This window comes from Gambusia affinis, linkage group LG10 (assembly GCF_019740435.1).
Source record: "Gambusia affinis linkage group LG10, SWU_Gaff_1.0, whole genome shotgun sequence".
Classification (NCBI taxonomy): Eukaryota; Metazoa; Chordata; class Actinopteri; order Cyprinodontiformes; family Poeciliidae; genus Gambusia; species Gambusia affinis.
In genome coordinates, this window is record NC_057877.1 from 13,577,834 (window position 1) to 13,605,125 (window position 27,292).

The window sequence follows — 27,292 nt, forward strand, 5'->3', positions numbered from 1 at the left end:
TTAGTCTGTGTGTATCTAATCTCACCACATATATTTCTTTAAAGATTTGACAATTGTTATAAAACACAAGACCAAACACTCAGCACATCAATTGTTAATAAAACATTCAGGAAAGCTGTATTAAAAAAATCTTTTTAGTTCCTTTTTGGACTGAGGCACCTTATTGGGGGATTGTTGGTGTGTGTTTGTGTGTGTGCTTTCGTGAATTTGGGATGAATGGAGAAGAATGAGCACATAAACAAAACTAATTAATCTAGATTAGAAGAAAGGAATGCCATTTGTTAAAATACATTGTTAAAAACTTTTTATTCATAAGGTCAACCATTTGTTGGATGTTTTTTAGCTCCAAAGTTAGCCGCCTTTTTGTGTCTGCACCTTACTAGCTTTTGATCAAATTTTCTGTTACAAATCTATTCGACAGGCAACACTTAAAACCTCTTTGTATCAAATGTTAATGATATATTTCCAGGTGAGTGGAAATGTTGGAATACATTTTGCCAGTTTAAACCATCAGTTCTTGTTTAGGTCAAACTTCTGCATTAAAACTAGTAAGTGGAAACATTCTGAGCCACAATTTCACATCTACACAATTACTGGCAAAAAAAAAAGATCTTTTGACATTAATATAATGGAGAACAGATTGCTTCTGCTACAAGCTTTGATTCGAATGACACTTGTCAAAGAGCTCACAGCCAGTAATGGGAAGTTATTGCTTGAACAGGAGAAGAAAGCTTTTTTACCATCAGAAAAAGAAAGCTGCTGAATCCACAGTGATGGGGATTCACTTCGGAGAGACTAAAGTGACTCTCACTCCAATGCGTGATGGGGTCTCAAAGTGAAAATGGCTCCTTTGTGGAACAGATGGCAATGTGACTCTGATTTATGATGCTTATGCGTAGACCTGCAGAACTTTAAAGATGTAAAAGAAAAAAAAAATGAGGAGATTGTCAAAGCCTTGGGGGCTGATTTATGTTTATGGCTCGCTGCAACTTTATACTATAACTTTTATCTAATTAATATAATGTACATTATGTATTCTAAAGTTGCTCTCCCCCTAAATAACATGTTGTTCCAAAGAATAAATAAAAGAGAAGGCAAGGTATTTTGACTGATATTTATTTTAGGTGCGACCTAAATCTTACTGAAAAATATGGAACATGTGGTGACACCTATAGTGAATGAAAACTCTTCCCTGATTATATTAGTAGGTATTTGTTTATTCTGGCCTCTTTATTTAAAAAGGCAAAAAGTAATGCTGAACATAAGAGGGAAGAGGGAGGAAAAAATAACATGGATTTAAGTGTTTTTCCAGAGCAGTCGTTACCACTGTAAGTTTTTGAGTGTACATTTCAAGCAACCTCAAATATCAAAATACTCTGCAAAATAGCTAAAGCCAAGTCAGATTAGTTGGATGGCATATTTGAAGATGACAGATTCGGACCTTTACTCTGGGCTCTAGTCTTTTGCAGCTTCCTTCAAGTTTCCTTTCAGGATTTCTCCATGTTTAGTTTAGCTCCATCCATTTTTATCATCAACTCTGATAAGTTGGTTGAAAGTTTAAAGCTATTGTTGGGACTTCTGCACCAGTCTCAATTCTTCTGTAGGACTGCTCTGTTTTATCTCTATTTGTTTACCCACCAATTCTAACTCTGCTGCCACCTTTCTGCTTTGCTGAGAGAATGATGTGCTTAGAGTGATGTGCAGTGGTAGTTTCTGACAGAGTGCTTTGTATGCAAGCCAACAAGTTGCACGAAAAATGTTCCATACTCATTCAATTTCCAGATGATGGATTAGGTATTGCTTCACACAGTGGGATGTTGTTTTATGACCTGATCATGCTTTAAACTTCTCTATAGCTTTATCCCTGACCTGCCTGTCGTGTTCCTTGTCTTTCACGATGCTTTTTGTTCACTAGTGTTCTCTTAAAAAATCTCAGAGATAAAATACACTGAGGATTGCTGATGTGTCACAACGAAATGTAAAAAAGGCTCAAGAGGTAGCAAAACTACTGCAAGGTGGTGCGAACAACTGCTACTTAACTTTTTCTCTGTGGCAGCAAAACCCTACAACCCTTGTCCACCTCATTAGGCTCAGTGCCCACTCCACTGTGTAATGATTATGAATGGGGAAGAAGGGGACACCAGCACAAGGACTCATGGTGGCAGAATTGGCACGGAAACTGGCATCAGGGAGCCCCGGACATCAATAATGGGTCTGATGGGATTAACTGGCTGTGGCAGGAGAGAACCGGAAAAGGCAGAGGTTGCCTAAGCTAACAAATTAACTCTGCAAAATTAAAGGAAACCATCAACAAGAAGAGGGACTGCTGCAGGACAAACACAGGGGAGAGGGTAAAATACTGTTATCTGTGGTTGAGGAGTCAAGAGAGTTCACACAAGGAGGGGGGTGTTGTCATTTTCCACTACCATAGAGATATCATGTTTATGATCAATATGCTACAATACTGTTGTGACAAGGAGCTTAATTTATCAAGAGAGAAGATTAAAGTACACAGTGCTGTGAATTTTTTATTTTTTTTTGTTATAGTGGGTGGTAATTTACCTAAATATAGATAAGTACAAGTAAGGATTCCCTTTAAAGCGGCGGTTTTCAAAGTGTGAGGCGCGCCTCCCCTGGGGGGCGCCAGAGCACTTTAGGGGAGGCGCGGTGCGAGGGAAAAAGTAAACCGGAAAAGCTATCTGCTTGCTGTCTAATGACTGAAATGTACAGCAGTGCTAGATGTTTTGTGGATTTAGGAAAAAGTTGGTACTGTGGGGTGCGCGTGTGGAGTGGGGATCAGTGGAAATGTTTCCCACCTTAGAGGATATTTTGGCCAGTGATGTCAGTAACGTTTCTGACGTCGGACCACTTTTTTCCGTAACGAGTAATCTAACGCGTTGCTATTTCAAATCCAGTAGTCAGACTACAGTTACTTATCAAAATCATTTTTGCGTTACTGCGTTACTATCTTCTTTTGTTATTTAATCGTATTTCCTCTACGCGTCTTGTCGAGTGACCGACGTCTCTATGCAACATAAATGTAAACAATGGAGGGAGATGCGATTTTGTTGGTGGAAAAACTGGAACTATTTTCAGTTTCTGTCGCCAAGTCCGATTATTATAAGCGGCTTTGGGCTTCATTTTTTAAAAGTCGCTTGCAAGTTTAATGAGCGGCGGGTTGCGCCTCTTTGGGCTGTTTTTGAACGTGAAGTTGCTCATTTGGGCTTGGAAATAAGCAGAGACTCATAATAAATCCCAGAATTTGTCCGTCATTAAGCTAGTTTTAGTCAGTCTCTCCTGTTCATCATTTCCCGGATGATCCGTCCGCTGTGTCTTTGTTAATGTCAACTTAATTTATTACCTCTCAATGACATCGAGCCATGCGTTGCGCTCAGAAAACTAAAATATCGAAACCAATATGAACAGCGCAATAAGCGTGAAAACAGCCACGAATAAGCGTGTCCGTGGTTGGCAATAGTTATAATGGCAAGTTAGCACCGTTATAATTATTAATATTACGGTAAGTGTCGCAGCCATCTGAGCTGTGGAGCTGCAGGAGGAGCTCAGCGCCATGCACATCAAACTCAGGGCGAAAGATCCTGAGAGGCTGGGGAGGGGGCTTTAAAATCCTTCTTTGAGTTTTCCAGACAACAGTGGACCACACAAATTACTCATGTTTTTATTTTGTACTGTTTTTGTACAATCTCCTCTTCAGTTCAACCTTATCAGTGGAGACACATTGTTGATGTTATCATTATAAAATAACTTCCAATTAAGTATTAGCAAAGATCAATGTGATTTTCACAGGAGGCAGAGTGTTGTTGTTAGCAGCTGCTGAAAGTAACTAAAAAGTTACTTTTAGTGTAACTTAGTTACTTTCCAAGTCAAGTAGTCAGTAATATAACTAAGTTACTTTTTCAAGGAGTAATCAGTAGTCCGATTAAAGTTACTTTTTCAAAGTAACTATGCCATCACTGGTTTTGGCCAGAGCGGGGGCTGAAGGCGGAGTTTTTACAACTCCACCTCCGGGCTCACCCTTTCATACTTTGAAAACCCCTGCTTTAAAGGATCCCCACTGCCTCATTCAAATTTATTTGCTGGGTGAGGTACATTTAGCAGCAGATCTACGTTTGTATATAGCTTTATAAATAAAAGCAGAAGCAAACACAGATTTATGAGCATTTAGTAATCAACTGTAGACATCTACCCCTCAATGACTGGAAATGTACAGCAGTGCTAGATGTTTTCATAAAAATATTTATAAAACAGCTAAACTTTGTCCCTAGATGATTTTTGATGGCCTAAATTTGTTTGATAATACTTATTTTCCTATAAAGAGTATTTCTGTATCTCTGCTCATTGCCAATGGAGATTCAATCCACATCTTGATCTAGGACACTGCTCCAGAACAAGTTACAGACAAATCTAATTAAATTTCACGAGTAGACACACAAAAAAAGAGAAAAACAAAAAGCAAGGTAATTAAGTTACTTTGGATTATCCACTAGCACTGCACTGTAGCTGTATTTGTTTGTGTGGTTTTTTTTTGTCTCATCTGCAACATGTGTGTTACTGTGAGTAGGTTTGTGTGTGAATGACAGGCATGAGTGGATCACCCTGCCATGACAGAGTCTATCGATCAGTGTGTCGGCGCCTGGGGAAAAGGTTAATCTGCCCGATGCCAGCTCCTCGCCTCGCCACATCTCTGGCCTGCCCTGCATCCCGCCCCTGCCTGCTCCCTCTCTTATCAGGATTAGAGGAGAGTACAAAAGGGCAGAGCATTCCCAGGACACGCACTGACCTTCAGTAATCCCACCAACCTGACTCTCGGCTTATAATTAACATCAGGAACACACAGGGAAAAGCACCCCTGGTCTGTCAGCGTAGCATTGCTCTGACTCAAAGACTAAAACTAGAGGGAGAAAAGTTAAAGTGGAGTTTAAGACTCAAAGTGCAAAGTCCTGCTTCACTAATATGCTTTGAATGCCCCAGAGAAGGTGGCTGACATTCAGGAGGTGCTGACTGGCCTCCCCACCCTCTCTTCCTCATAGGCCTTGCACACAGATTTTAGAAACATGCTGAACCAAGCAGGGAGACGGAAAACTGTTCCTGGGACCAATAGACACTGGAGTAGTCAGGGAACATGGCGCGCGAAAGAAGAGATGTGTGTGATGGGGAAAACATGCTCACCGGATCTTGGTTCATCTGCACTATGAGCTGTTTAACCGCGTGCAGCGTGGGGTGCGCCCACGGAGAGGGATCCTGCCAGTGGCGATTCAGGTCGAAGCCCATCAGAGAACACCTGTATGAACACACACACACCCACACACACACACACACACATTGATTTAGTGGAAAAATCTCCTGGATTTTCTCCTTTGGATGTACTGATACAAACAATTATGCATAACCAATAAAGCAGCTTTAAATCTGCAGCAGGCTTATAGATTGTGATTAGAGCAAAGGTAGGTATTTTTGCAATGATAAATTCTTGATAAGTTCTAAAGTCCAAAGAATAAGATCCCAAATGCAAGAAGGAAGAAGGCAGATTACATATCCTGAAATCATTATTTAAATTAGAAACAATAGGAAGGCAAAAAGCTCAGGATCAACACCAAGAGAACAGCAGGATCTGAAGATGGCCTGGAAAAAGCAGAAGATATAAGGACTGAAGGGGAGAACTCAGTACAGATAAGCCTACTGTCTTTAGACTGGAGACAGGAATACGGGCCTCAAAACTGGGGACCTAATCAAACTAGTGCAGATGTTAAAAAAAGAAAAAGTTTTTGTTTCATTTAAAAGAAAAAAACCCAAAACATCCACAAAGTTTTGTTATTCCCAGAAATAAATGCTCTGTCATACCCATGATGTACCAGCATCAGGTAGCAACAAAACGATATTATAATTTAGAGTAAAATATGGTACATGAGTAATGAAATGAAGTGACATCGGACATATATGGTACGTTATTAAGACACTCAAAGATATTTACATTTAGTGTATTTTATACTATGCCAAAAATTTTTAGAGTGTGGGGCAAACAGAGTTAGAAAATACCATAAAAAATTATTTCTTTTTTCAAGAAATAGATGATTTTTAAAATTCCTTTTCAACAAACATGCTGCATGTGGACTGTTTCACAAAATTCCTGTGTTACTACAGATAAAATCAAGAGCAAATGAGAAATGTCCTTAAAAAAATCCACAATTGAAAAACAAAGAAACCAAGCTTTTCACTCCAAATATCAAAACTAATTCACAAACCTCAACCTCTTGACATTATTTTAGTCTTGTGCAGTCAATAGTTTGATGAATTTCTACTAATTTGCAGATATGTGCAGCAGAGCCAAGAAACAAATAAAGATGTAATAATTACGTCAGTAGATCTCTTTTTTTTTGTCCCAAAGTTAATCTCTGACATTAGTGAACTTTGTTTGAACATAGCTGGACATTTTTTTCTTCTTAAAGTCATTCAAAAACTGCAACTAAGTTGTTCCACTGCCCAAACAGGAGATATAGCCAGATGATTACCTAATGGTTGAGAAGGACATGATTAATTTAAATTTTTTTTCCATTAGTTGGATGTTTGTTTGCAATGAATCTAAAGCAAGAAGACTAAACCTGCTTACTGAAATATCAAGATTTCAATCAGCTATAGTATACTACACATAGCAGGTAATAGTCAAGTTCACAACAGTCAGTGTTTTAACATTAAGTGGTGTTCATAAATCCTGCTTAAAAAGGTGTTTGTCATCTGTTTAGAGATTTTTTAAACAGATCAATTGTCAGAAATGCCAGGTAAATTGGTAAGTACTTTCACAAACACAATAAATCCATCTACCTTCTCATATTTAAACCCAGGATTCAAGACATTAGCAGAGACGATGAGAAAACTGTCATTCAAATTCTTCCGGCAACATAATAAGTTGTACAGCATAATAAGTTGTACAACACAGTAAGTGTATCAAAGTCACACAGAAAGTGTGACTTTGATATTCCTCAAACATAGAAGTTATAAGTGGTGTAAACAAGACTGAGTTTTCTCTGAGGATGTGGAAACCTAAACTGGTTCTTACACAACTAATTCAGACCTGGTTTTTGGACCAGGCTGGACAACACTGGAGCAACTTTTCAAGAAAAAAAGCTTGCAAACACAAAGGATCTATTTAACCTTTTAAGCTAGTCATTAATTATCTAGTGTATAATTAGAAAACAAGGGATTTTTCTTTTGAATGGGATTTAGATTAACCAAAATTACAGTCCCTGCCTACCAATAATGGCCTACATCCTAAACAGCCAAATATTTCAGAGATGTTGTAAAAGTGACTTTATCTCAAATGAGACATTCTTCAGGCAACAATCAGGAGGGACTAAACAGCAGGAGCATGAAGAGTCTAGAAAAGGTCTGAACAAACCTATAACATGTAATAGACGGGCCTAGAGGTAGGCAGTGACACACGCTGCCTACTGCCACCTTTAGCTTCCTTAACGGGATGCTGACATGCAGGGATGCACCCTGATCTGATCTGTTGTCTTTTGGATCTTTGACATTTACCCAAGTTGCCAGTAATAACACAGGTGTTATCGTTACCCTGAAACAGCAGAGCAGCCAGCCATGAACAGGATACTCATCCCAGGGTAACTACCATTGATTATTTGCTCTGCATGTTCCAGTCCGCTCTCCGCTGTTTCCTGCAGAGATGACTGCTTGGGATGCTATATTTCTCTGTGAGGGCAAGGAAGCATGCAATTGTCCATAAGTTGGCACGTGTGATTGGTGAGGAGGTGACTGTCACAATTTACCTTCTGTCAATAAGAACCTTATCACCACTCAGAGTAAAAATGTAAATTGTCTTTAAGCTGCAGCCAACCTGGCGGATGTATTTTTAAAGCAGTGATGGCATATTACCACTAGATGGCATTCACAAACGCAGTGGGAGAATGCTGCTGATGCCTATCTCGGAGAGCATTAGTATTCTGGGGGCTGAGCCTATTAAGTAAAAGGCAATTATGAGGACGGGAAAGAGAAGAGAGGAAAACCGAGGAGAGGAGGATACCCACAGAGCAGCAGCAACAGTGTTAAAGACAGAGAGAAGGAGAGGATGGACAGAAATAACAGAAATAACAGCCCTGAAGCCAAATGCCTTCTCCAATCAAATACATTGCCGTTGGCTAAACGAATTCATTAGGTTTCTTAAAAGTATAGTTAAAGAGATTAAATGAAAATTAGATGACATAAACAAAAGAGTGCATACAAAATGCAAAGTTTTGCATTCATTTGTACCTGTAGTTTCCCAGATAGACTCCATCAGGATTCAGCATGGGTACTATCTTGAAGATCACATGATCACGAAGGATTTGGGCAACTGGATGATGGCTCACCAGGAAGTCAATGACACCTATTGCAAACGCATATAAATTCAGATAGACACATATGCAAACAGCAAGGGGAGGAAAAAAAGACTTGAAAAGAAAACCAGGGGCGAGCTTCGCAGTTAATTGAGTTTTGAGAAACAAAAGGAAAAAGAAAAGGACTGTGAGGGGGCATCATCAGAATCAGGGGAGGAATGGGAGACGTCAAGCCTAAATCGATGCAAATGGAATGGAGCTGACGACGGTGGAAAAACAGACAGCATGCAGCGGGCTTAAAGCCAAATCATCTAATTCATAATGAGCCACACACACAAACAAACAGCGGGGAGCACAGAATGGATGGATGAAGTCTTTCGGGCTATTTAATAGTATAAACTAAGAAGTTTAATGAGTTTACTACAAATATTTTGACAGTGGTCAGTCTTTAATCTGAACCTGAAAGGATGGACAATGATTGATGGATGGAAAGAAGGAAGGACAGATGAATGGACAGAAAGGCAGACCAGTTACTTTTTGTGTGACTTTGATATTCCTCATGGTTTATTAGAGTGACCGCCTTCGATTAGATATTAGTAGTAAAACTTTCATTCTTCTTGGGTGTTTAAACATCCTAAATTGATGTTGCTTTGCTACATCACTGGACATAGAGTTCATCCTTCTTTTGCACTCAGTAAATATTTTACTTTGCTGAAATACTGAAATAACTTTTCCTTTTATAAAAAAAAAAAATACAGTGGTAAAACTGTAAATGTGTGTGTGATGTTAATGTATCTTAAAAACCAAAAGAGCCAAATGGACGGATTTTTAACCTGAGTCACATTTAGCTGCAATGTTGCATTTACTAGTCTCACCATCTAATAATGTCTGAGAAACAAACACAGAAATAGTTGCAAGCAGTTAAGGTTCATCTAATTTATTTATTTGTGCATTATAAATACAATGCACAATAAACCCACACTCTATCTAATGTAAACTTACAATTTGGGATTCATGTGTTAGATAAAAGCTCAAAATCTAATGAAATACTAGTTAATTATGATGATACACTTTAAAATATGCATACTTAAATCATCAAAGCACAGTAACAAACCATGTGGCGAAGCACCGCTAAATTTGAACCAATCAAATAAAAGTGTCAACAAAATGAAATTATTATTTTACCTTGACAGACAAAAGAGGCCGGAGACTCTCCGGGGTGAACACGAGCAGTGAGAAAAACCAGCTTCTTCTCCTTCTCTGACCTCACATTTTCTGGGGAAAAAAACAGCAAAAAGTGAATTCAGACACAGCAGAGGCAGGTTTGAAGTAAAGCAAAAGCAAATAAGAGCATAAGAAAAAATGGAAAAAGATGGTTTTGTCAATGCATAAAGATGAAGCAACTAGGCGTAGGGCAATTTGTCATATTAATATGTCTACCATATTGTAGTTTAATTAAAGGGGTGGGTCAGAACCCTCAGAATTGGATGTCTGCTTTCACACTAGAGCACATGAATCAAACATCAAACCAACACTCTGCTCAGAATATTCAAAAGTCACGGTGAATTATACATCTACAGGGGTCAGGATGAGGCTGCAACAGGTGTGAGTTGAAAGAGAGAGAAGGCTTCATGTCTGGCTAAAAATTTCTTTCTGGCCTTTGACTTTATAGGGAATGATGGACAGATGCTTTCCCTGTTTCCTTCCCTTCTCATCTCCTTTCTTGGTCCCTATTTGTTTTCCTTTTTTAAAGGTAAGTTCAAATGGTGTAATGTTTAGGAAGGATCAAAAATGTACACTGGCTCTGATTGGTTGTCTCTGACTGGGAGTGGTGCATTTCTGCAAATGGAAATCACAAGGAGGAGGCAAAGGAGCTCGATCATAGTGACATATTGACTTTTATTTTTATAAAAGTTACATACTGCAGCGTTAAGACCACAGTGCACCAATCTTCTGGTGGCTACTTCCAACATGGTACGGCATCATGTCACAAAGCTCAACTCATCTCAGACTGACTGTTACTAAGGCAGTGTTAATCCACAGTCACCACATGTCAGTCCAACATGTCTTTAGGATGTGGAGGAAACAGAGATTCTCAATAAAGTTACCTGAAAATCTACAGCAAGAGTAATGCCACCATGTCATTTTTTAAACTATGCCACCAATGATAAAGGCAACTCTGAAATTCGAACAAGTGTGTGTAACTTGTCTTATTGTGTCTCTGTGTTGGCCCTCCGATGAACTGATGACCTTATAGGTCAGGAAGAGTTTTAAGTTGAAACAGAGAGTTTCAGAAGATTTTCTCTCTGAAGTTGGGATCAAAGACCACATGAAATTGCAAACATTAAACTACCAGATTAATCACTCATGGTTTAGTTTACAGTTTGAAGATAATTCCTAAGAATATTTAAAAGCACCACTGCAGACAGGCTAAACAAGCAGCATCCATCCATTGCAACTCAAGTCCAGTTGAAATCCACAAAGGTCAAAGTTTTGTTGTTGTGTTTTTCTTTTGCCAGTGTTTCCCTTCTAATCTGCTGTTGCTAATAGAAGAAAGTGATTGTGCGCCTCATTGCTATACACAAACTTAATATCTTATCGATCCCTTCGCTCTCTTCTGCTGAGCAGAGAAAATGCTAATTAGCAACAAGCTATGCTCCTTTCCTTCTCCTTAATTCCAATTTAACCTCAGAGCGATGTGTGCATTTGAGTCTGCTTAAGTAGTTAGGAGTAGTAAAAAAAAAAAAAAAAAGCTTTGTTCCATTAAAGTGCTCCGCCAAAGATTTTATTTTGTTTTTTCCTCTTTCTGCCCTTCACAGAGACAAATGGGTTTGCCATTCAGGAGTCTCTGTGGGGCGGAGCGGGCCGGTTGTTGAAAATGTGAGCGCTTGCATCTTGACCGGATGCAGGCAGCACGTTGGCTGTGAGATTTCATCCCGCAGAAATTCTGCCTTGGCCTTAAAGCGGAGGCTACCACATGTACCCGAAGTACAAGAACATAGAAGTGACATACACAGCAAGCACAGGAAATCAGTAAACGGACAGACACACATATCCCTTAGTAAAACCAGGAAGCTGGAGCAGAGGAAGCTGCCAAGGTCCCGACTTCTTTGGGAATCCAGCCATCATGGCCATGCTACATTTAATCTCAGCGTTAGTGTGCCCTTGCTGCTTCATCAAAACTATCTCTTCCAGCAGGCTCTTGGAGTTTACAAAGGATGTACGCTTTATCCCACATCGCTCCGTGTGTCTGTGTGAGTATGTCTCCTCAGAGCGCTAACAAATGCTCCCCAAGCAGTTGTTGTGTTTATGTGTCTGTATCTCTGCTTTGCTGAGCAGCCAAGCATTGTAGCACAAAATTAAGTCCGACTATTCCATGCAGGCTCCCCACAATATCCTCAGGGAACCTGCAGAAAACAACAACTATAGATGGAGTTGTTGTTGAAAGAAAGAATAGTTTTGACTCAGGTGACGGTGGCATTTCACAAAAAAAAAGGTTGGGGTCAAGTTTCAGCTGAGCCTCAAGGGCAAAGTGATGCAGCAGCATCTCCTGACCCCAAGGTGGCAGCGAAGATCAGGAGCTGGGGCATTAAAGAGAAAGAGGGAGAGAGAGGCTGACAGAGAAAGAGCAGGTAAGAAAAAAGAAATAGACAAGGTAAGGAATGAGACTGAAGGAAATCTTTCAACACCAATCCTTAAAATCTGCAGGCTTTTTCTTGACAGTTTTCAGAAATTGTTGTAAGAGAACAGGAGCAGTAAACAACAACCCTTCAACAATAAATGCTTTCCAAGTGCACCAAGCTAAATGTCAAACCAGAATCACTGTCTTGTCAGCTAGATAAAACACACATTTTGTCACCTAACAGATAAAAAAAAAATCACATTCATTTTTAAAATGATATAAACTCAAGGAAGACTGGAGAAAAACCATATGAGAAACTCAAATGAGCCCTCACGATCATAAAATAACTTAAATCAATTTATTTACTGACTGTGAAAGAACGAAAGGAAGAAAGAAACATAAGGGAAAAGAAAGAAGCAAGGAAAGAAAGAAACCTTTCTGTTGCTGCACAGAAAGGTAAAAAAATGAACAAAGACTTGTTGGTCTGTTGTGTCTTACGGATGAGTATATAAAGCTGAAAAAAGCATAAAAGACAGAAACAGCTCATGAAAACACTGTTTAAGGAGAAGAGCTGAAGTCGACCCAAACAGGAATATTACTTTATAAAAATAGCCTCAGGTAAGAATTTACCACTCGACTCACCAAAGCCGGTATGTATAAAATATCCATTCCAAATGGCCCTATGGGAAGAAGCAATTGCTCCTCTTGTTAAATCATGACTTAAACTACATTTGTTTACATTTTACAAGCTAAAACCAGACCTGATTATTATCTAACTTGCAGATGTAATAAATAATTTATATAGGATCTCTTTGATGGCTGAAAGGTCCAAAAAAAAAAAAAAAAAAAAAGCAAAACCTCTAAAAAACTAATTTAAAACAGAAAAACATTAGCATCTTTTAGTCTCGTAAGACTTTGGGATGCCAGGGAGAGTGAGAGCCATAATCCAAAAATATATAGCAGTGGAGAACCTGCTACATATTTCCACAGCAGGTTTCCACAGCAACCTGCTGTTGCACATTTAATAGTCAATGTGCTTTTGCACATTGACTATTAAACCAAGAGGTCATACAAACAACCCAGGATGACATCTACACATCTCTCAGCCTTGGCTATGATTTAAACAATAGAAAAAATATTTGGGGCGTGCTGTTGTGGCGTAGGGGATAGCGCGACCCGCATTTGGAGGCTTTGAGTACTCGATGCGGCCGTCGCGGGTTCGAATCCCGGACCTGGCGACGTTTACTGCATGTCTTCCCCCTTTCCTGTCAGCCTACTTTCATGTAAGGGACACTAGAGCCCACAAAAAGACTCCCTGGAAGGGAAAAAAAAAAGATTGGGCAAAAGTAAAAAAAGTAAAACAGCATTCAATACCAAACCATCATGCTGACAGTCAGACATGGTGGTAGCAGTGTGAGGTTTTGGGAGCTGCTTTGCTACCTCAAGACTAGGATGACTTGCATTAATTGACTGAATCACAATTTTTTCTTTCTGACAGAAAATCGTGAAGGAGAATGTTTAGCCAACAGGACTGAACCTTAAGCTAACACTTAGGTTACAGGAACATGTTACTGCTTATAAAACCCAATGCACAATTTTCATGATAGTACAGCAGCCGATACAGGCTTAAGTGATGAGGAAAGTAGCATATGCTAAGAAAAGTCAACTAGGCAGTCTTTTATACAAATAACTAATGCATCAGGTAGATCGATCTATCTATCTATCTATCTATCTATCTATCTATCTATCTATCTATCTATCTATCTATCTATCTATCTATCTATCTATCTATCTATCTATCTATCTATCTATCTATCTATCTATCTATCTATCTATCTATCTATCTATCTATCTATCTATCTATCTATCTATCTATCTATCTATCTATCTATCTATATCTATCTATCTATCTATCTATCTATCTATCTATCTATCTATCTATCTATCTATCTATCTATCTATCTATCTATCTATCTATCTATCTATCTATCTATCTATCTATCTATATCTATCTATCTATCTATCTATCTATCTATCTATCTATCTATCTATCTATCTATCTATCTATCTATCTATCTATCTATCTATCTATCTATCTATCTATCTATCTATCTATCTATCTATCTATCTATCTATCTATCTATCTATCTATCTATCTATCTATCTATCTATCTATCTATCTATCTATCTATCTATCTATCTATCTATCTATCTATCTATCTATCTATCTATCTATCTATCTATCTATCTATGGCATTCATAATGGTTGTTTATATATACCCATTACGAGGGATTTGCTCACTCCACATCTAATTATCCATTACTGAGATCCCTTTTCTCTGTGATTCCATTGCATCAGTAAAGTTATTTATTCAATCTAAAACCTAAAGTTTGAAGATCCTCTTAATTAAATGCAACAACACACCACAGGCTTTTCTATGGTACGCCTTAGTACTTTTATTTTTAATCTTAGAGAGGCTTCACCTCCTGGGCACTTCCCTTATCATGAAGCAAATGTGGTACATCATAACTCTTTTGTAGGGTTTATCAAAACTCTTTCCAGTTGTTCTAAAACAATTAACCCCAATTAATCAAATACCATAATCTAATATAATTTAACATACATTTTAGTGTTTTACTCATGTCATTTTCTCCTGGAGTTTATGTTGCACTCCTTCTGTTTCTTAATTTTACTAAGCGCATTGTGATGTGGATCCTTCACTACCTCCTTGCTGATCAGAACAACTCACATCTTCTGAGTGCCATCAGAACAACTCAAAACACTGTTAAGGGAAAATAAATATATGAATGAGTGTGGATGTAAAAATTGATGGAGGCTGGGGCGGGGAGTGGGAGGTGGTGGATGACAATGAATGAGTGAAAGCAGCAAGAAGCAAAATTTATGCCCACACCTCCAAATCAAAGTGCTCCCTCAGCATTTTTCTCACCTGCCAAAGTCATGCGCCACACCGCACGGCGCAGTGCAGCTCATTCTCCTGCCGCTTGCCAGGAAGTGGGGTGTAAGAAAAAGTAAATAAATAAGTAAAGGATGTCAAACTCAGATCAGCTCAGATAAATATGTAAATTATGTCGGTGAAGGAAAATGCTGGTGAATAAAAAAAGGAAAATACAACATAAATCAAATGGATTCTGAAGGTCAGTCCTGATTGTGCTGATCAGCTCTTTCTGTGACAGCCCTCTCAGGAACTTTGGGCCCGCTCTCATAAGTTGTGACATGATGTAATTGACTTGGTCGTCATTTCTCTTAAGCCTGCACAAAGGAAGCCCTGTCAGGAGTTCCTGAAGACAAGGCATATATTTAAAAGAAACTCCCCAGTTTTAAAGAAAATTTAATCAAGAAGATGCTTTTAAATCTCACTTGTGTCTAAACTTTTTTGACACGGAAGACACTAAACCTTACAAGTCTTACACAGCATTGATTTTTAAACTGAAGCAGATAAAAACAAAATCTAAAAATCTTTACGGCCCAGTATACACGGTTGCCCTGTTCATCACAAATAAACACAATTTTTCACTGCAGGTCTCAAAAACCAAGGCCTCCCCATATCTCTGTTTTGCGGATTTTACACTGTAATAAATTGGCTTCACTTTGGCGAAATGGCAACAAGCCACGCTCGACGCTCTGCTCGCAGCGTAGCGTCGAGGATGGGCCTGAGCCGTAAATTGTCACTGACGTTGTATTTATACAGAGCCTTGAAATGAGAGGCAGCGCTGTGCACTGACCAGCCGAGTGAGGCCCAATGGGCATCCGGTGGTTACACACACGCACCCTCGCTCCACCCGCTTTAACACCAGCCCGCTCCCACCTCAAGGACGACCAGACACAGAGAGGCGGAAAGGGGAAAAAAAAGAAAGAAGCAGACAGAGAGGCTGTGCTCCAAAGTGCAGAGGGCTCGAAAGTGATAAGAGTTTTATGATTCTGTTTTCTTCCCCAGGAATTGACCAGACCCCTGACTTAAATTTTTGTGTGCTGGCATGTGTGTAGATGCTGGAGAGCCTGTGGTGTGGTTCAGATTTATTCAGCTCATCTTATTGTGGGGAAGCAAAGGGTTTTGCCAAGGCCTCCACGCACATTCATAAAGCGTCTCCTGCCACCGAACGCACCGCAAATTACACAGCTAACCCTTCGAAGAGAGGGGAGGCATGACGCTCTGCAGGAACGGGGAAAAACGGCAAAAATATAGCTAATTATTACACAATAAAACCTCCATTTTCTCTGAGATAAACAAGAATGAACATTAATGTACATTAAATATACAGACATGGAAAATTCTTTTGGCAACCGTTGTTATGATGCGCAAAAAAACATTAAAATACATAAATTTTCACTTGTAAAATGTCATCCTGAAAATAATCCAATATTTAATTTGGGTACATTATGCAGCAGGAGAAATAAAATGGATGTTAATAAATAATTAATTCAAACAAAATCATGAGTAACCCAATACCCTCAAACATATATGTAACTTAAGTGTATTTCTGAAGATTTTGATAGTAAACTACTGCAGTAAAGTTAGTTTTAAGGCTTTTTGCACATCTTTACCATGGGCGCCAATGAATAAATTAATTTATGTTACTAGTAGAAGGGACACAAATAGCAAGAAAGTTTCCAATACCAAAGCACCAAAATTGATGTAATCGTAATTTAAAAATACACTCAGTCAAATCCAGCATAATCTATCGTTGTGTGATATTACACCTGGGGAGGGAATCTGTTTTCAAGTCATGTTCTTTCTATTGCAAATAAAAACTATTTGTTTTGCTTGCTGCAAATTATCCTGATGAAAAATTGCTTGCCATTTTTGCCTAACTAGCTGACATTTTAAGATGACTTATGACGTGACAGCAGACTGTCAAGGTGAAAAACAAAATTCATCAATCTTCACCCCATCCTGCGATGCACTGGAAACTTGTCCAGAGTGTACCATGCCTCTCGGCCGATAACCGCTGAACACTGGCACCCCCGCAACCCTTCAAGGATCAGATGGATGGATGGAGAGAAATGTAAATTCCAAAACTGTTTCAGTGGCTCGATTGTCTGGATTGAGCCACTGATCGATCCAGACAGGTGGTTTTTCAAATATCAGGTGGTTTTTCAAGATGACGGTAATACATTTGTAGTCAGCAATGCAGATGACTGCTAGAGCTCATCTCAGTGGAATAGGTCTGCAGTTTCTTGAGTTTCACATGGTACGGACAAAAGGATTAAAAACTAATCTGGTAGTGACAAAGTTGAAATGTTAATTGAATTGGATGAGCCACTGATTGATGTCATGACCGATGAAAATCTGAATTATAATAATGGAAAAGGCATTGCTATATTTCCTTTTTTACTTGTACAATTTATTAAGTGCTTGTGTAACCTCAGCCAAGAGGCAAACTCACCTAAGATTATTCTTCAACTGGAGTGCTGTGCAAAGTCTTGTGTCTATATTGTGAAAAGGACACAAACCAGTGGCAAAAATAAAAGAGGACAAGCTGATGAGATTTTTTTTTTTTTTTTTTTTTCAGGTAAAGTCACTTCTACATGCTCATTTCCTCTATCGTGACTATCAGGGTTATGTGTGCAGCTGAAGAGCTCAATCAAAAGCAGAGGTGCTTTGGTCAGCGATCGGTAAGGAGAGGATTACAATGCCCATGTTGAGACTCAGTGATTGGCATCACATTCAGACAGAAAGTGGAGGAACAGAAAGGGAGGGCAAAGAAAATTGGTTGGCACAGTGATAAAAGCACTGACTTGAAGGGAGCAAGAGACGGGGAATAAAAAAGGAAACGATAGAAGGGTGAGAGCAGAGGAAACCCTTGAGAAGGAAGCATGTAAATACGCCAACAGTGTGCCTCTCAAGTGGAGATGAAGAGGCGACAGGACAAAAAAGCTCTGAGCACTGTGTGATTATGGATCAATTTGCTACAATCAAGCCCCTTATGGCTGGTCCCTGAGAAATGGAGAGATTTCTGTTCCTCAAGGGCAACCGTGATGACAGTGGAGGTCACAGACGATGGGAGTGACAGACTGAGACGCGCAGACAAAGGGAGACGAGTGTTGGAGAGACGGGAAGGAGGGGAAACAAGGTGCTATCCCGCCATCAGTATTCAGGCCTGAGCTGAAGGGCTTTCTAATTATGTTAATGGGGAAATGGTGGTGAAATGCAGGCCTTTGGCCATCATTGACCACACAGCAGAGAGCTATCACTGTGAGCTGTGGGACTATTTGGGTGACAGAGATGAACACACTATGACCGTCAAATTAAATCCCCTACCATGATATTAAAGAAGAGCTGGTCTCTTTGTTTCACAGCTTCTAACCTTTTAAAACATGTATTCAGATGTGAGTTTTGCTGTAATGGTGATAACACCCACCAGTTAAACACCCTGGAGTGCTCTTGTACATCACTACAGCAAATAGCAGCTTCAGTCCGCAGAGCAAAAAGCTGCTAAATTGACACCACTTTCAATTGGTCCTTTTTCTAGGACATGCGTTTAACTTATGTTTATATAATTAAATAGATTTTAATAGCACATTTACATAGAGTAAAACACAACATTTCACAGTATAACTCCACTGGGGACAGAAATCAGTCAGGAATTCCAGCATTATGTGTTTTAAAGCTTTAAGACTGAAAAAAATGATCAAAGAGTGCATCGGTTATTTTGACAAAATGAACACCAATTCATGAATATACAGTCTTAACCATTGCAGAGTAGCTGGGGACATGTCAAGCATGGAGTCCATCTGTGAAGGATTATGTATTCAATCATAGCATGAATATTAGAGATGCACAGAGAAACCAGATGGTGACCAGAAGCTGATGATTTTCAGCTCGATCGCTCCGAACTGATGAGCAGGCGGTCAGAAACTCAAAAGTCTATTTTTTTTCTCCCAATTAATGAAATAGTCATGCCGAGTGTTATGAAGTTAAGCTGACAACTCTCTTTAGTGTGGATTAGTGTATGTTACTGAATGAAGAATGGTATTTTTAACACTTTTCCTCTATTGTCTGATATTGTTGTTCTAAAAGAAAATTCTGAATCAGATTAAAACTTTACAAGAACTAAACAAGAACTTTAAAATTTCTTGATTGGAAATTGGCTACACATAATCAAATTGCTTAGGATAAGAAAAGTCTTCGCACGTTACTGTATCAGCAGTGTGCAGAGAAATCAGCAGGGGTACATTTCCTTAGTTATGTCATACATTGTGCTCCTAACGCTCCTCCTATTGCGCTACCATACTCTTGGTAGAAAATGGGCTGTTGCACATGGCTCATTTATGTTTTCAAAAGTCTGGTATTAAAAGAACAAAACTGTAAATGTACAAAATACTGAAAAGGTGAAATGCCCACCCTATTTAAATACCGACAGTGTCTAATTATATATCCTGCCTGGAACCATGTTAGCCTACTCTGTAGAGGCTTTGAAATTATGAAAAAACAAACTGACTTTTTTTTTAACATCTACTAAAACCAATCCTGAATTGTGAGACAAGCCACTTTCCTAACAACTAAGAATCTAAGAGACCTTTTTTCTATGATTATAGCCTGTTGCCTGCATGGACATCTTTATTCCTTCTCCACAGAGCCAGTAACAGCATCAGGATTTTCTTCATACACTTTAGATGCCACCCATATCTCCTAAAGTCTCATGCTGTTCTCTAAAAGCCCTCTAAGTCTTCAGAATTACTGTGATAGACAGTCAGCATAAAGGGCATAACAGAGATCCACAAACACAGAGACAAAGCGGGAGCTCTGTCAAGTATCAAAAGCAATAGGCCCCTTTTAGCGATAGGATACGGACATCTGGAGCAACGTCAGAGGCGGAGATTGCTTAGGGTATCAAGGCATTGGTCACAGGCCTTTCGGAAACCCTGACTCCTCTCTTGGCTTCAGAAAATGATGACAGGAGGAGAGGCACATGAAAAGGAGGGATGGCTGGTCTGTGCGCAGCATGATACAGAATCAGAGGCACCCAGTAATAGCCTTTTTTGAAGAATGCACCACTGAACTTTAAGGGCTGTCTTGCTTGAAAGGACAAGTTACAAATAGGAAGAAAGGAGTGAGAGAAATGATTTCCCTGGGATATACCCCCCGCTGTGCTGTCCTATCGCCACACCACACTGTAAGAGCGCATTTGTGCGCATGTGTGCATTGGAGCACGTACGTGACTGTGTACTTGCAGGACGCAATCAACTACAAAAAAAAAAAGGCTACATGTGCACAAACTGACACAAAATACATGACCATGTCCGTCTGCGTCTGATAAGATGAGAGGTTGGAGCCTGGTCCTGAATATCAGTGAGATGGCAGAAAGAAGCTGTAACTAAAACTAATTTGACAGACTGTACAGACAGGGAGTCCAATGTACAGACACAACTGATGTGTAGTTCTTTATTACTTTGTCTCTTCATACCTATCAATAATTTCTGAGACACAACAAAGCAGCTGGGCTGAAGTAAACAACCATAGAGCATCCCAGCTTTAATAACCACACTCATGCCTCCTAGCTATGTCTTTGAGTCAGTCTTTCTTTTTCCACTTCTGGAAGGTCCTACCTAAAGCTTTCTTTCTTGTTCATAGCTACACTAAGTTTGAAATCAGACTTCTTCTCTGTGGTTTTGCTCAAATTATTTGTTATTGTTTATTTATTGTTGTCTGAATACGGCATATGAGCGTGCGCTGCACGGCTCGCCTCGGCCGGGGCGGCAGCGACAATGTCATTCAGCAGTTTAGTAACAGTCCATTAACTTGTTAATACCAGTCTAATGGGCAGTCTGCTATTTTAAAAACACAGCCATGTTTGTGCCATTAACAACCACTTAGTGCTCGACTCGAATCAACAGGCCGCTGGGACGCACCAAAACAACATTAAAGCAACAAAAGACAACGTGATAATATGCACTCTTCATTAACAAAAAAGCCGAGCACATTTCTTCCTTAATTTACACATGAAAGAGCTCCCAAATGTGGAAAATGTTAAAAGGAGTATTGTATGGTAAAGCAGTTTTGTTTTCTTGGTATTATACCAGTTTACAATTTAGCAAATGGTCTAAAACATCTTAAGTTGACCGATAGAAAGGAAGAGTTGCGTAGGTTCAACATATTCTGCTATTTTTAAACATGAATGTGAAGTTACAGGATGAAACTGCTTCATGATAACATTTATATGTCACTGGTGGGAGAAATACTTTGCTTTATGAAAACATGAACTCTGTGAACGGTACTTGCTGTGTGCGTATGTGGTGCCCCAGCAGTTCGGGGCGCCAAAAGGTACAGCGGATGTTTCATATGCAGAGGTTGCAGACCTCAGCTCAGGCATCCTCGGTTCCATTCCCAGCCCCAGACCTGTTGCTGCATGTCTTTGCACTTCTCTCTCTGCCCAGATATAATAAACAAAGTCCACTAGTGCCACATAAACCTTGGGAAAAAAAAACCTTTAGTTCAAGAATGTTGTACCAGCCAAGTTCAAGTGTGTGTGAAAGTAGATGCAATGATACATTTGGCTGTATAACACTTTTCAGTGTGCATGTTTACATCACCTAAATAAATTTCCAAGAGACTCATCTTTTCCGTACGATAAACACAGGTTTAACCCCACACTAAATGTAAACACACACACACACACACACACACACACAGCTTATGGCCGAGTCTTTAAATCAAAATGTAATGAATTACATTATAGGGCCTTTGTCTACTTGAGGAAGGTGCCTCTCCTTGAATTGTAGAAAAAGATTGATGCCCTCCCAACATGGCTAACACATAGACATAAATCAAAAGATACAGGATTTTGTCGCCTCTGCTTGCTCCCAACAGCAGTATTTTGCCACTGCTAGTGCAGTTTCTGACACTTTTATCCCTGACAATTGTGTGTTATATTGTGAGGGTTGCACTCTATGTTCTCACATAAGAAAGAACAGTGTGACATTCAGTCAGTGAAAATGGCTCCAACAGTGTGCTGTCGAAAAGAGTTGTGTTTTCCTACAGAAACTGTGAGCACTGGTCAAAATGCTTGAAGAAAGAAAATCAGTGATCCACACAAACCCTGAATCTACATGTATAAAACATATTTAAGAAACAACCAACATCCTGAAATCACGTTTCACGGTGACATACATATATTAGCATTACGCTAAAACCATTTTTCATCCATAAAAGTAGTTACACTGCGTGTACATTTTGAATTTTGTCACGTTTATATTTTAAAACCAAAAATCTTAGGATATTTTATACAGATACTTTGTGCTAGACCATAGATTGAAAGTGTCTATGAACAACTGTTTTGTATGCCACAGATACTATTGGATTTAAGTAAGGACTTTGACTGGGCCATTAAACACACTTTTATCTAAACCATTTAATTGCAGCTCTGGTTGCATGCTCCAAGCCGAACCCTTACCGTCTAAAAGGTTTTCTTCCAAAATTGCCCTACATTTTATTCCCTCCATCTTCCCATCAGCTCTGACCAGTTCCTGAAGAAAAGCCTCCCTATGATATGACAATATGATCACTGAGAGGATGAGGAGTTCAGGGTGATGTGTGGTATTAATTTTACTCCACATGTGGCCCTTTGCATGTAGCCAAATAATTTAAGCTGTTCTGTTCTTGACCAGAGCATCTTCAGCTTTTGTTGTTTGGTGGGTCTCAGTGGTTTGTGACAAATTGCAAAGAGAATGTTTAATGGCTTTGTTTCAAAGGCGGCTTTTTTGTTGCTCATCTTCAATAAATGGCCACGTTTATTGGCTATTAAACTAGGTGATAGTTGTTGCCATGTCAACAACTATCACTTATATGCAGTAAAACAAGTAGTTGTTGTGCTGTTTACAGATTGTCTCACTTAAACTGTTTCTCTGGAGCCACCATAGGCCTCTTGGCTGATTCTCTGAATAAAGCTCTCCTTGGCCTGGCCTGTGAGCTTATTACCGGTCTTTGTGCAGATGATAGATTGAACAGTTATTTATGACATCAGCTTCGGATAATGATTTTTGATTGTCTAGTTTTCCTTTCCACTGTCACCACATGCACACTCACGATCAGGAATCACTGTAAAGTTAAGGATTTGATGAAGTTGAGCTTTCGTCGATAGAAACCCTTTTATCAATTGGCATAATAAGCTGAACTTAACCATATTGTTTTATAATTAGGATTGATTAGGACTGCTTATGAATGACATTGAATATCTATAAGATTGGATTCAATTGACTACAGTATGTAGAATGGATCGGGGGTTTTTTTCTTCATGACAAAAGTAAACATAAAAAATAAATAAATAAATAAAAGGGGTGTGAATACGTTTTGCAAGACTACGTATTTCAGAATCCGTATCTTATTTCCAAACTTTTAAATGAAGCGTGGGGAAAAGAAGTCCTGGAACGTTCTCACAGTCAATTTGGTTGCATCAATCTTTTAAATAGACTTTGAACTTGGCTGTGGCTGTGTTCAGCTCTTTAGTGATTTCCAAAGCTTTCAGCTGCATATCAGTTCTGCTAATTGGGGTTTCTTCTGTCTTTTCTTTTCTCCTTTAAACACAGACTCATTTCAGAAGCTCATGAAAGCAGACTATTTTGGATGGCTTCTTATTCTTCACCATGTTTAAAATGATTTGTAAATTATGAGCCATCAGCCAGTTTTGTGGCGTCTGCTCCTTACTGATCTCTGTTATGTGGAACAGGATTCATAATTTCAGCAAGTCTCTAACTTAGATAGAAAAAAAAAATAAATCTCTCCCCATTTCTCAGCAAATTGACAAATAAATTGAGCTTGTTAGTGCACAAAACAATTTATTTCTTCTTATCGAATTAATTTAAGAAAACATTTGAATTTTAATTTGCAGAAACAACAAAATATCTTCTCACAATGCCACTATCAGGCCAGCACAACTGTGGTACAGATGCATGAAAGTAATTAACTCTGCCACAGTGCCGTGAAAAATCCTGGGGATTCATAGCTGAGATTCATCTCACTGTGGGGAACAAAGTGAGGAAAATATTAAGAATTATTTGTATAACGCAAAATTTAAAAAGTCAATAACCAAAAATCCACAAAAAAACAAAGCTTTGGAAAAGAAAGTTTTCATGATGTACATATTGAACATTTTTATATACTACGGTACTTGGGACAGTTTTTTTTTCTCTTTTAAAAAGCAAATGGTATCTTTCAACTATTAAGCTGTTTTATTTATGATTTTCAACCTGGAAGGGCCAAAGCAAACGACTGACCTTTCTCCTGTTGAGATTTATTCACTATATTGCAAATAAACTATGCTGATATGATGATTTTGCGTTTTAAATTTTACTTCTTTTATACTCAGATTAACACGTTTTGCTTTGGTTGTTAATCTGACCATGCTTTAATCAATTTTAAAAAATGTAATAGATTTTAAACAGCATTATGTTTTGAGGAAAGACCAACAGTTAACATACTTTGTTGCAATCATGTTGGTCATGCTCTGACCAGCCAGAAGTGGCCAAATTTGTCTGTTTTGTAATTGAAAGCAAACTGCAGTAGTCTGATTTCAACCAGCTGATTGGCAGTGCACAATGGCAGGTGTGAGAGGAGTTTTCTACTCTATGTTCTATGCTACAAAAACATGCAGAAAACTACGATTACTCAGAGACTTTAACTTGTATCTCATTAGAAGGACTTTGTGTAAGAACCAGTTTTAGTTTTGGAACCAAAGCTGGTTAAAACCTTAATGTACCTTGATGTTAGTAACACTAAATACCTGAATGTGAACTAATAAAGTTTAATAATTTGTAGAATGGTTCATATTTAATTTATTAAATTTTACAGTTAACATTGGTCATTCATAATTTTTATTTATTTATTTAAGCTTCCCTTTATAGTCCCTTTATAGTGCTGGTTACACAGTTGGTCAATTCTGAATTGTAAAAGAAAACGGAAAATATTCACTGGGGAAGCTGGGTAAAATGGGGCGTGACAGCCGCTGAATTAAAATGCAGCGAACGCCAAGTAAATACAGACGTTCAGTTGATGTATAATTCAAGTGATGAAAATAAATTTTTAGATGTGAAATTAAACAAGAAGTGAAACAGTAATTCAGCTCATTCTGTCCCTCCTCCTGATTGGCTTGCCTGATGCAACAACTGCATGATGGTTGGTTTATGATTAACAGGGTTTCCATGACAACATGTTGAGTTGCGGTGGAATGCAGGGGTGTGTGTGAGTGTGTGTGTGAGAGAGAGAGAGTGTGTCTGTTCACAGATTGCTAATCTCTCTAAAGTCGTATTTGTTCTCCGGGTTTTCCCCCCACTACAAACATTTCTCTGATCAAAGCTGTTAAAAAAACCCGCCACTTCAAACAAGTATACACACACACACCCACACACGCACGCCCACACACACACACGGCGGAAGGGCCGTGCAAATGTCAGCTTTCAAAATGAAATCAGCAACACAGACACAGACAGCTCCTGAGCAGAAAATTACACTATTTCTATCCTTCTAGTGTGATGGAAAATAAGAAGTAGCCATAGCCTATCTGCTGACTGACATGTCGGCGTTCTTTGCCTCTCCTTCACACCCGGCATGCTCATCTGTTTCAAGAAACACACCAGAACAACTGATCCACAGCTCAGTCTGTGTGTGTGTGTGTGTGTTTGCTTCACACCTCCAGGTCAAGTTAAATCAGTGCTGAGGAGATGCCAGGTGAGTGCTTTAGCAGCAAAGGTGTGACCACCTCCCCACGCTCCTCCATCAAGCTATACTAAGAAGCATTTGAGCCCGTGTGTCAGCAAACTGTATGAGCGCGCACGCATGAGAGAACAAGTCAAATGGGCGCACCAGGAGCTGTGATTCAGACAAATACATCCTCACCGCTCGAGCTGCTCCCAGCCCCAGCCCAGATGGACAGCACCATATCGCTTCTCAGAGCCACAAACACATTACTCAGTCCCCAAGGTGGGAGGATAAGTCATCCGCTAAGGTCACAGGGAGGTGTTGTGTCTTTTACTGCAAGTAGTTCGGAGTTTGAAAAATGGAGCTACGAGCCTGTAACAGTAGCTGCACAATCAGAATGATAGAAGGTGGCAACACGCTGAAGAAATCCATAAAGTAATCTCCCTCTGATGGGCCTGTCCTGGGCATCTTATGTTGAGAAAAGACGAATACTTTGTTATATTTTATTCTCAGAAATAACTTATCAGCTTTAGCAATGCATATTGAAGAAAAAAACTTTGTCTCCTCAGAAATAGATGAATTTTCAAATGTTATCTGCAGAACAAGTGAGCTTGAAATATTTTATCGGGTGTGAGCATCAAAAGACCTACTTTGTGATCTTAGCTGATATTCTGAATAAGTTGGCGCAGTGTCTATTCAATTTGCAGGGAGATGTAACTTTTGGGCCTAGACTAATATTTTCCAGTTAACTTCAAAAGAGTGATTTATTTAAATCAAAACTCTAAACACAATGGAAGTTGTAAACAAATTAAGTGTCCTTGAGAAAAGAGCTTTTCATCTTAGGGAAACCACGCCCGTTGTTTCAGAGAGGAACTTGGCACTCTGTGCAGCTGAGAACAGAGTAACTAGGATTGGTGCCTCATAACATTGTATATTATCTCGTTCATGGAGAATTTCTAGGATATTTAATTGGTTGGGGGCACGGCAACAGAAAGAGTTGCTCATCCAAAGCATCATTTATTCAAGAAACCATCACTACGCTTCATGCACAACTCCGTCATTCTTTGTCAACTTTCAGGTAGTTTAGGGTTTTTGTGTTTGTTTTCTTTCACACTATTTTACATATTTCTAAATTTTGAACACTGGAAATAAATGTTATATTTGTGATCTCCAAAAGTAAATCGAACTAGAAAAGAAAGATAAACGTAATATTGTCACTCTAAACTCATAACCTACTGACAAGACTGAAGAAAATCTAAACAATGTGCAGAAAAGAACTAAATAAACTAATGTTGTACAAGAGTTCATCTCAGCCAAGTCAGTTTTTAATGAGCTTGCTTAATTTGAAATGTAAAAGATCACTAATTGCTCAAAATCACATTAAATGTGTGCAGCGCATTGTGTAATCTACTTTTCCTTGTTACTCAAAGGAGCTGAGTGAGGTCAAGAAACAAGGGGCAGTGGGGGCCCAATCAAACCCTGAGAAGGAAGTCCATGGGGAGCAGCCCGGAAAATGGTGATGCAATATTAATTGGTGAAGGTGCGTGCCACGGAGCGCAGGGTTGTGCAGGGTTTGTCTCTCAAAGGAGAAGCTGTCAGGAGCGGCAGAAGACAGACAGGATGAGTCTCTGACCTTGTCAGTCAGCTGGTGGAGAAGAGGAATGCTGGGA

The 27,292-nt window shown here is 39.1% G+C and overlaps 1 protein-coding gene across 2 annotated transcripts in view; it reads right to left on the reverse strand.

The window, feature by feature from the left end:
* agbl4 (AGBL carboxypeptidase 4) overlaps positions 1–27,292 on the reverse strand; it is a 442,148-nt gene that overhangs the window by 27,567 nt on the left and 387,289 nt on the right. For both annotated transcript variants that reach the window (XM_044130229.1, XM_044130230.1), the window contains 3 exons: positions 9,534–9,623; positions 8,284–8,398; positions 5,191–5,302 (listed from right to left, as the gene is read on the reverse strand). In XM_044130229.1, coding sequence (XP_043986164.1) covers positions 5,191–5,302; positions 8,284–8,398; positions 9,534–9,623 — 317 coding nt within the window. The remainder of the gene's footprint in view (positions 1–5,190; positions 5,303–8,283; positions 8,399–9,533; positions 9,624–27,292) is intronic.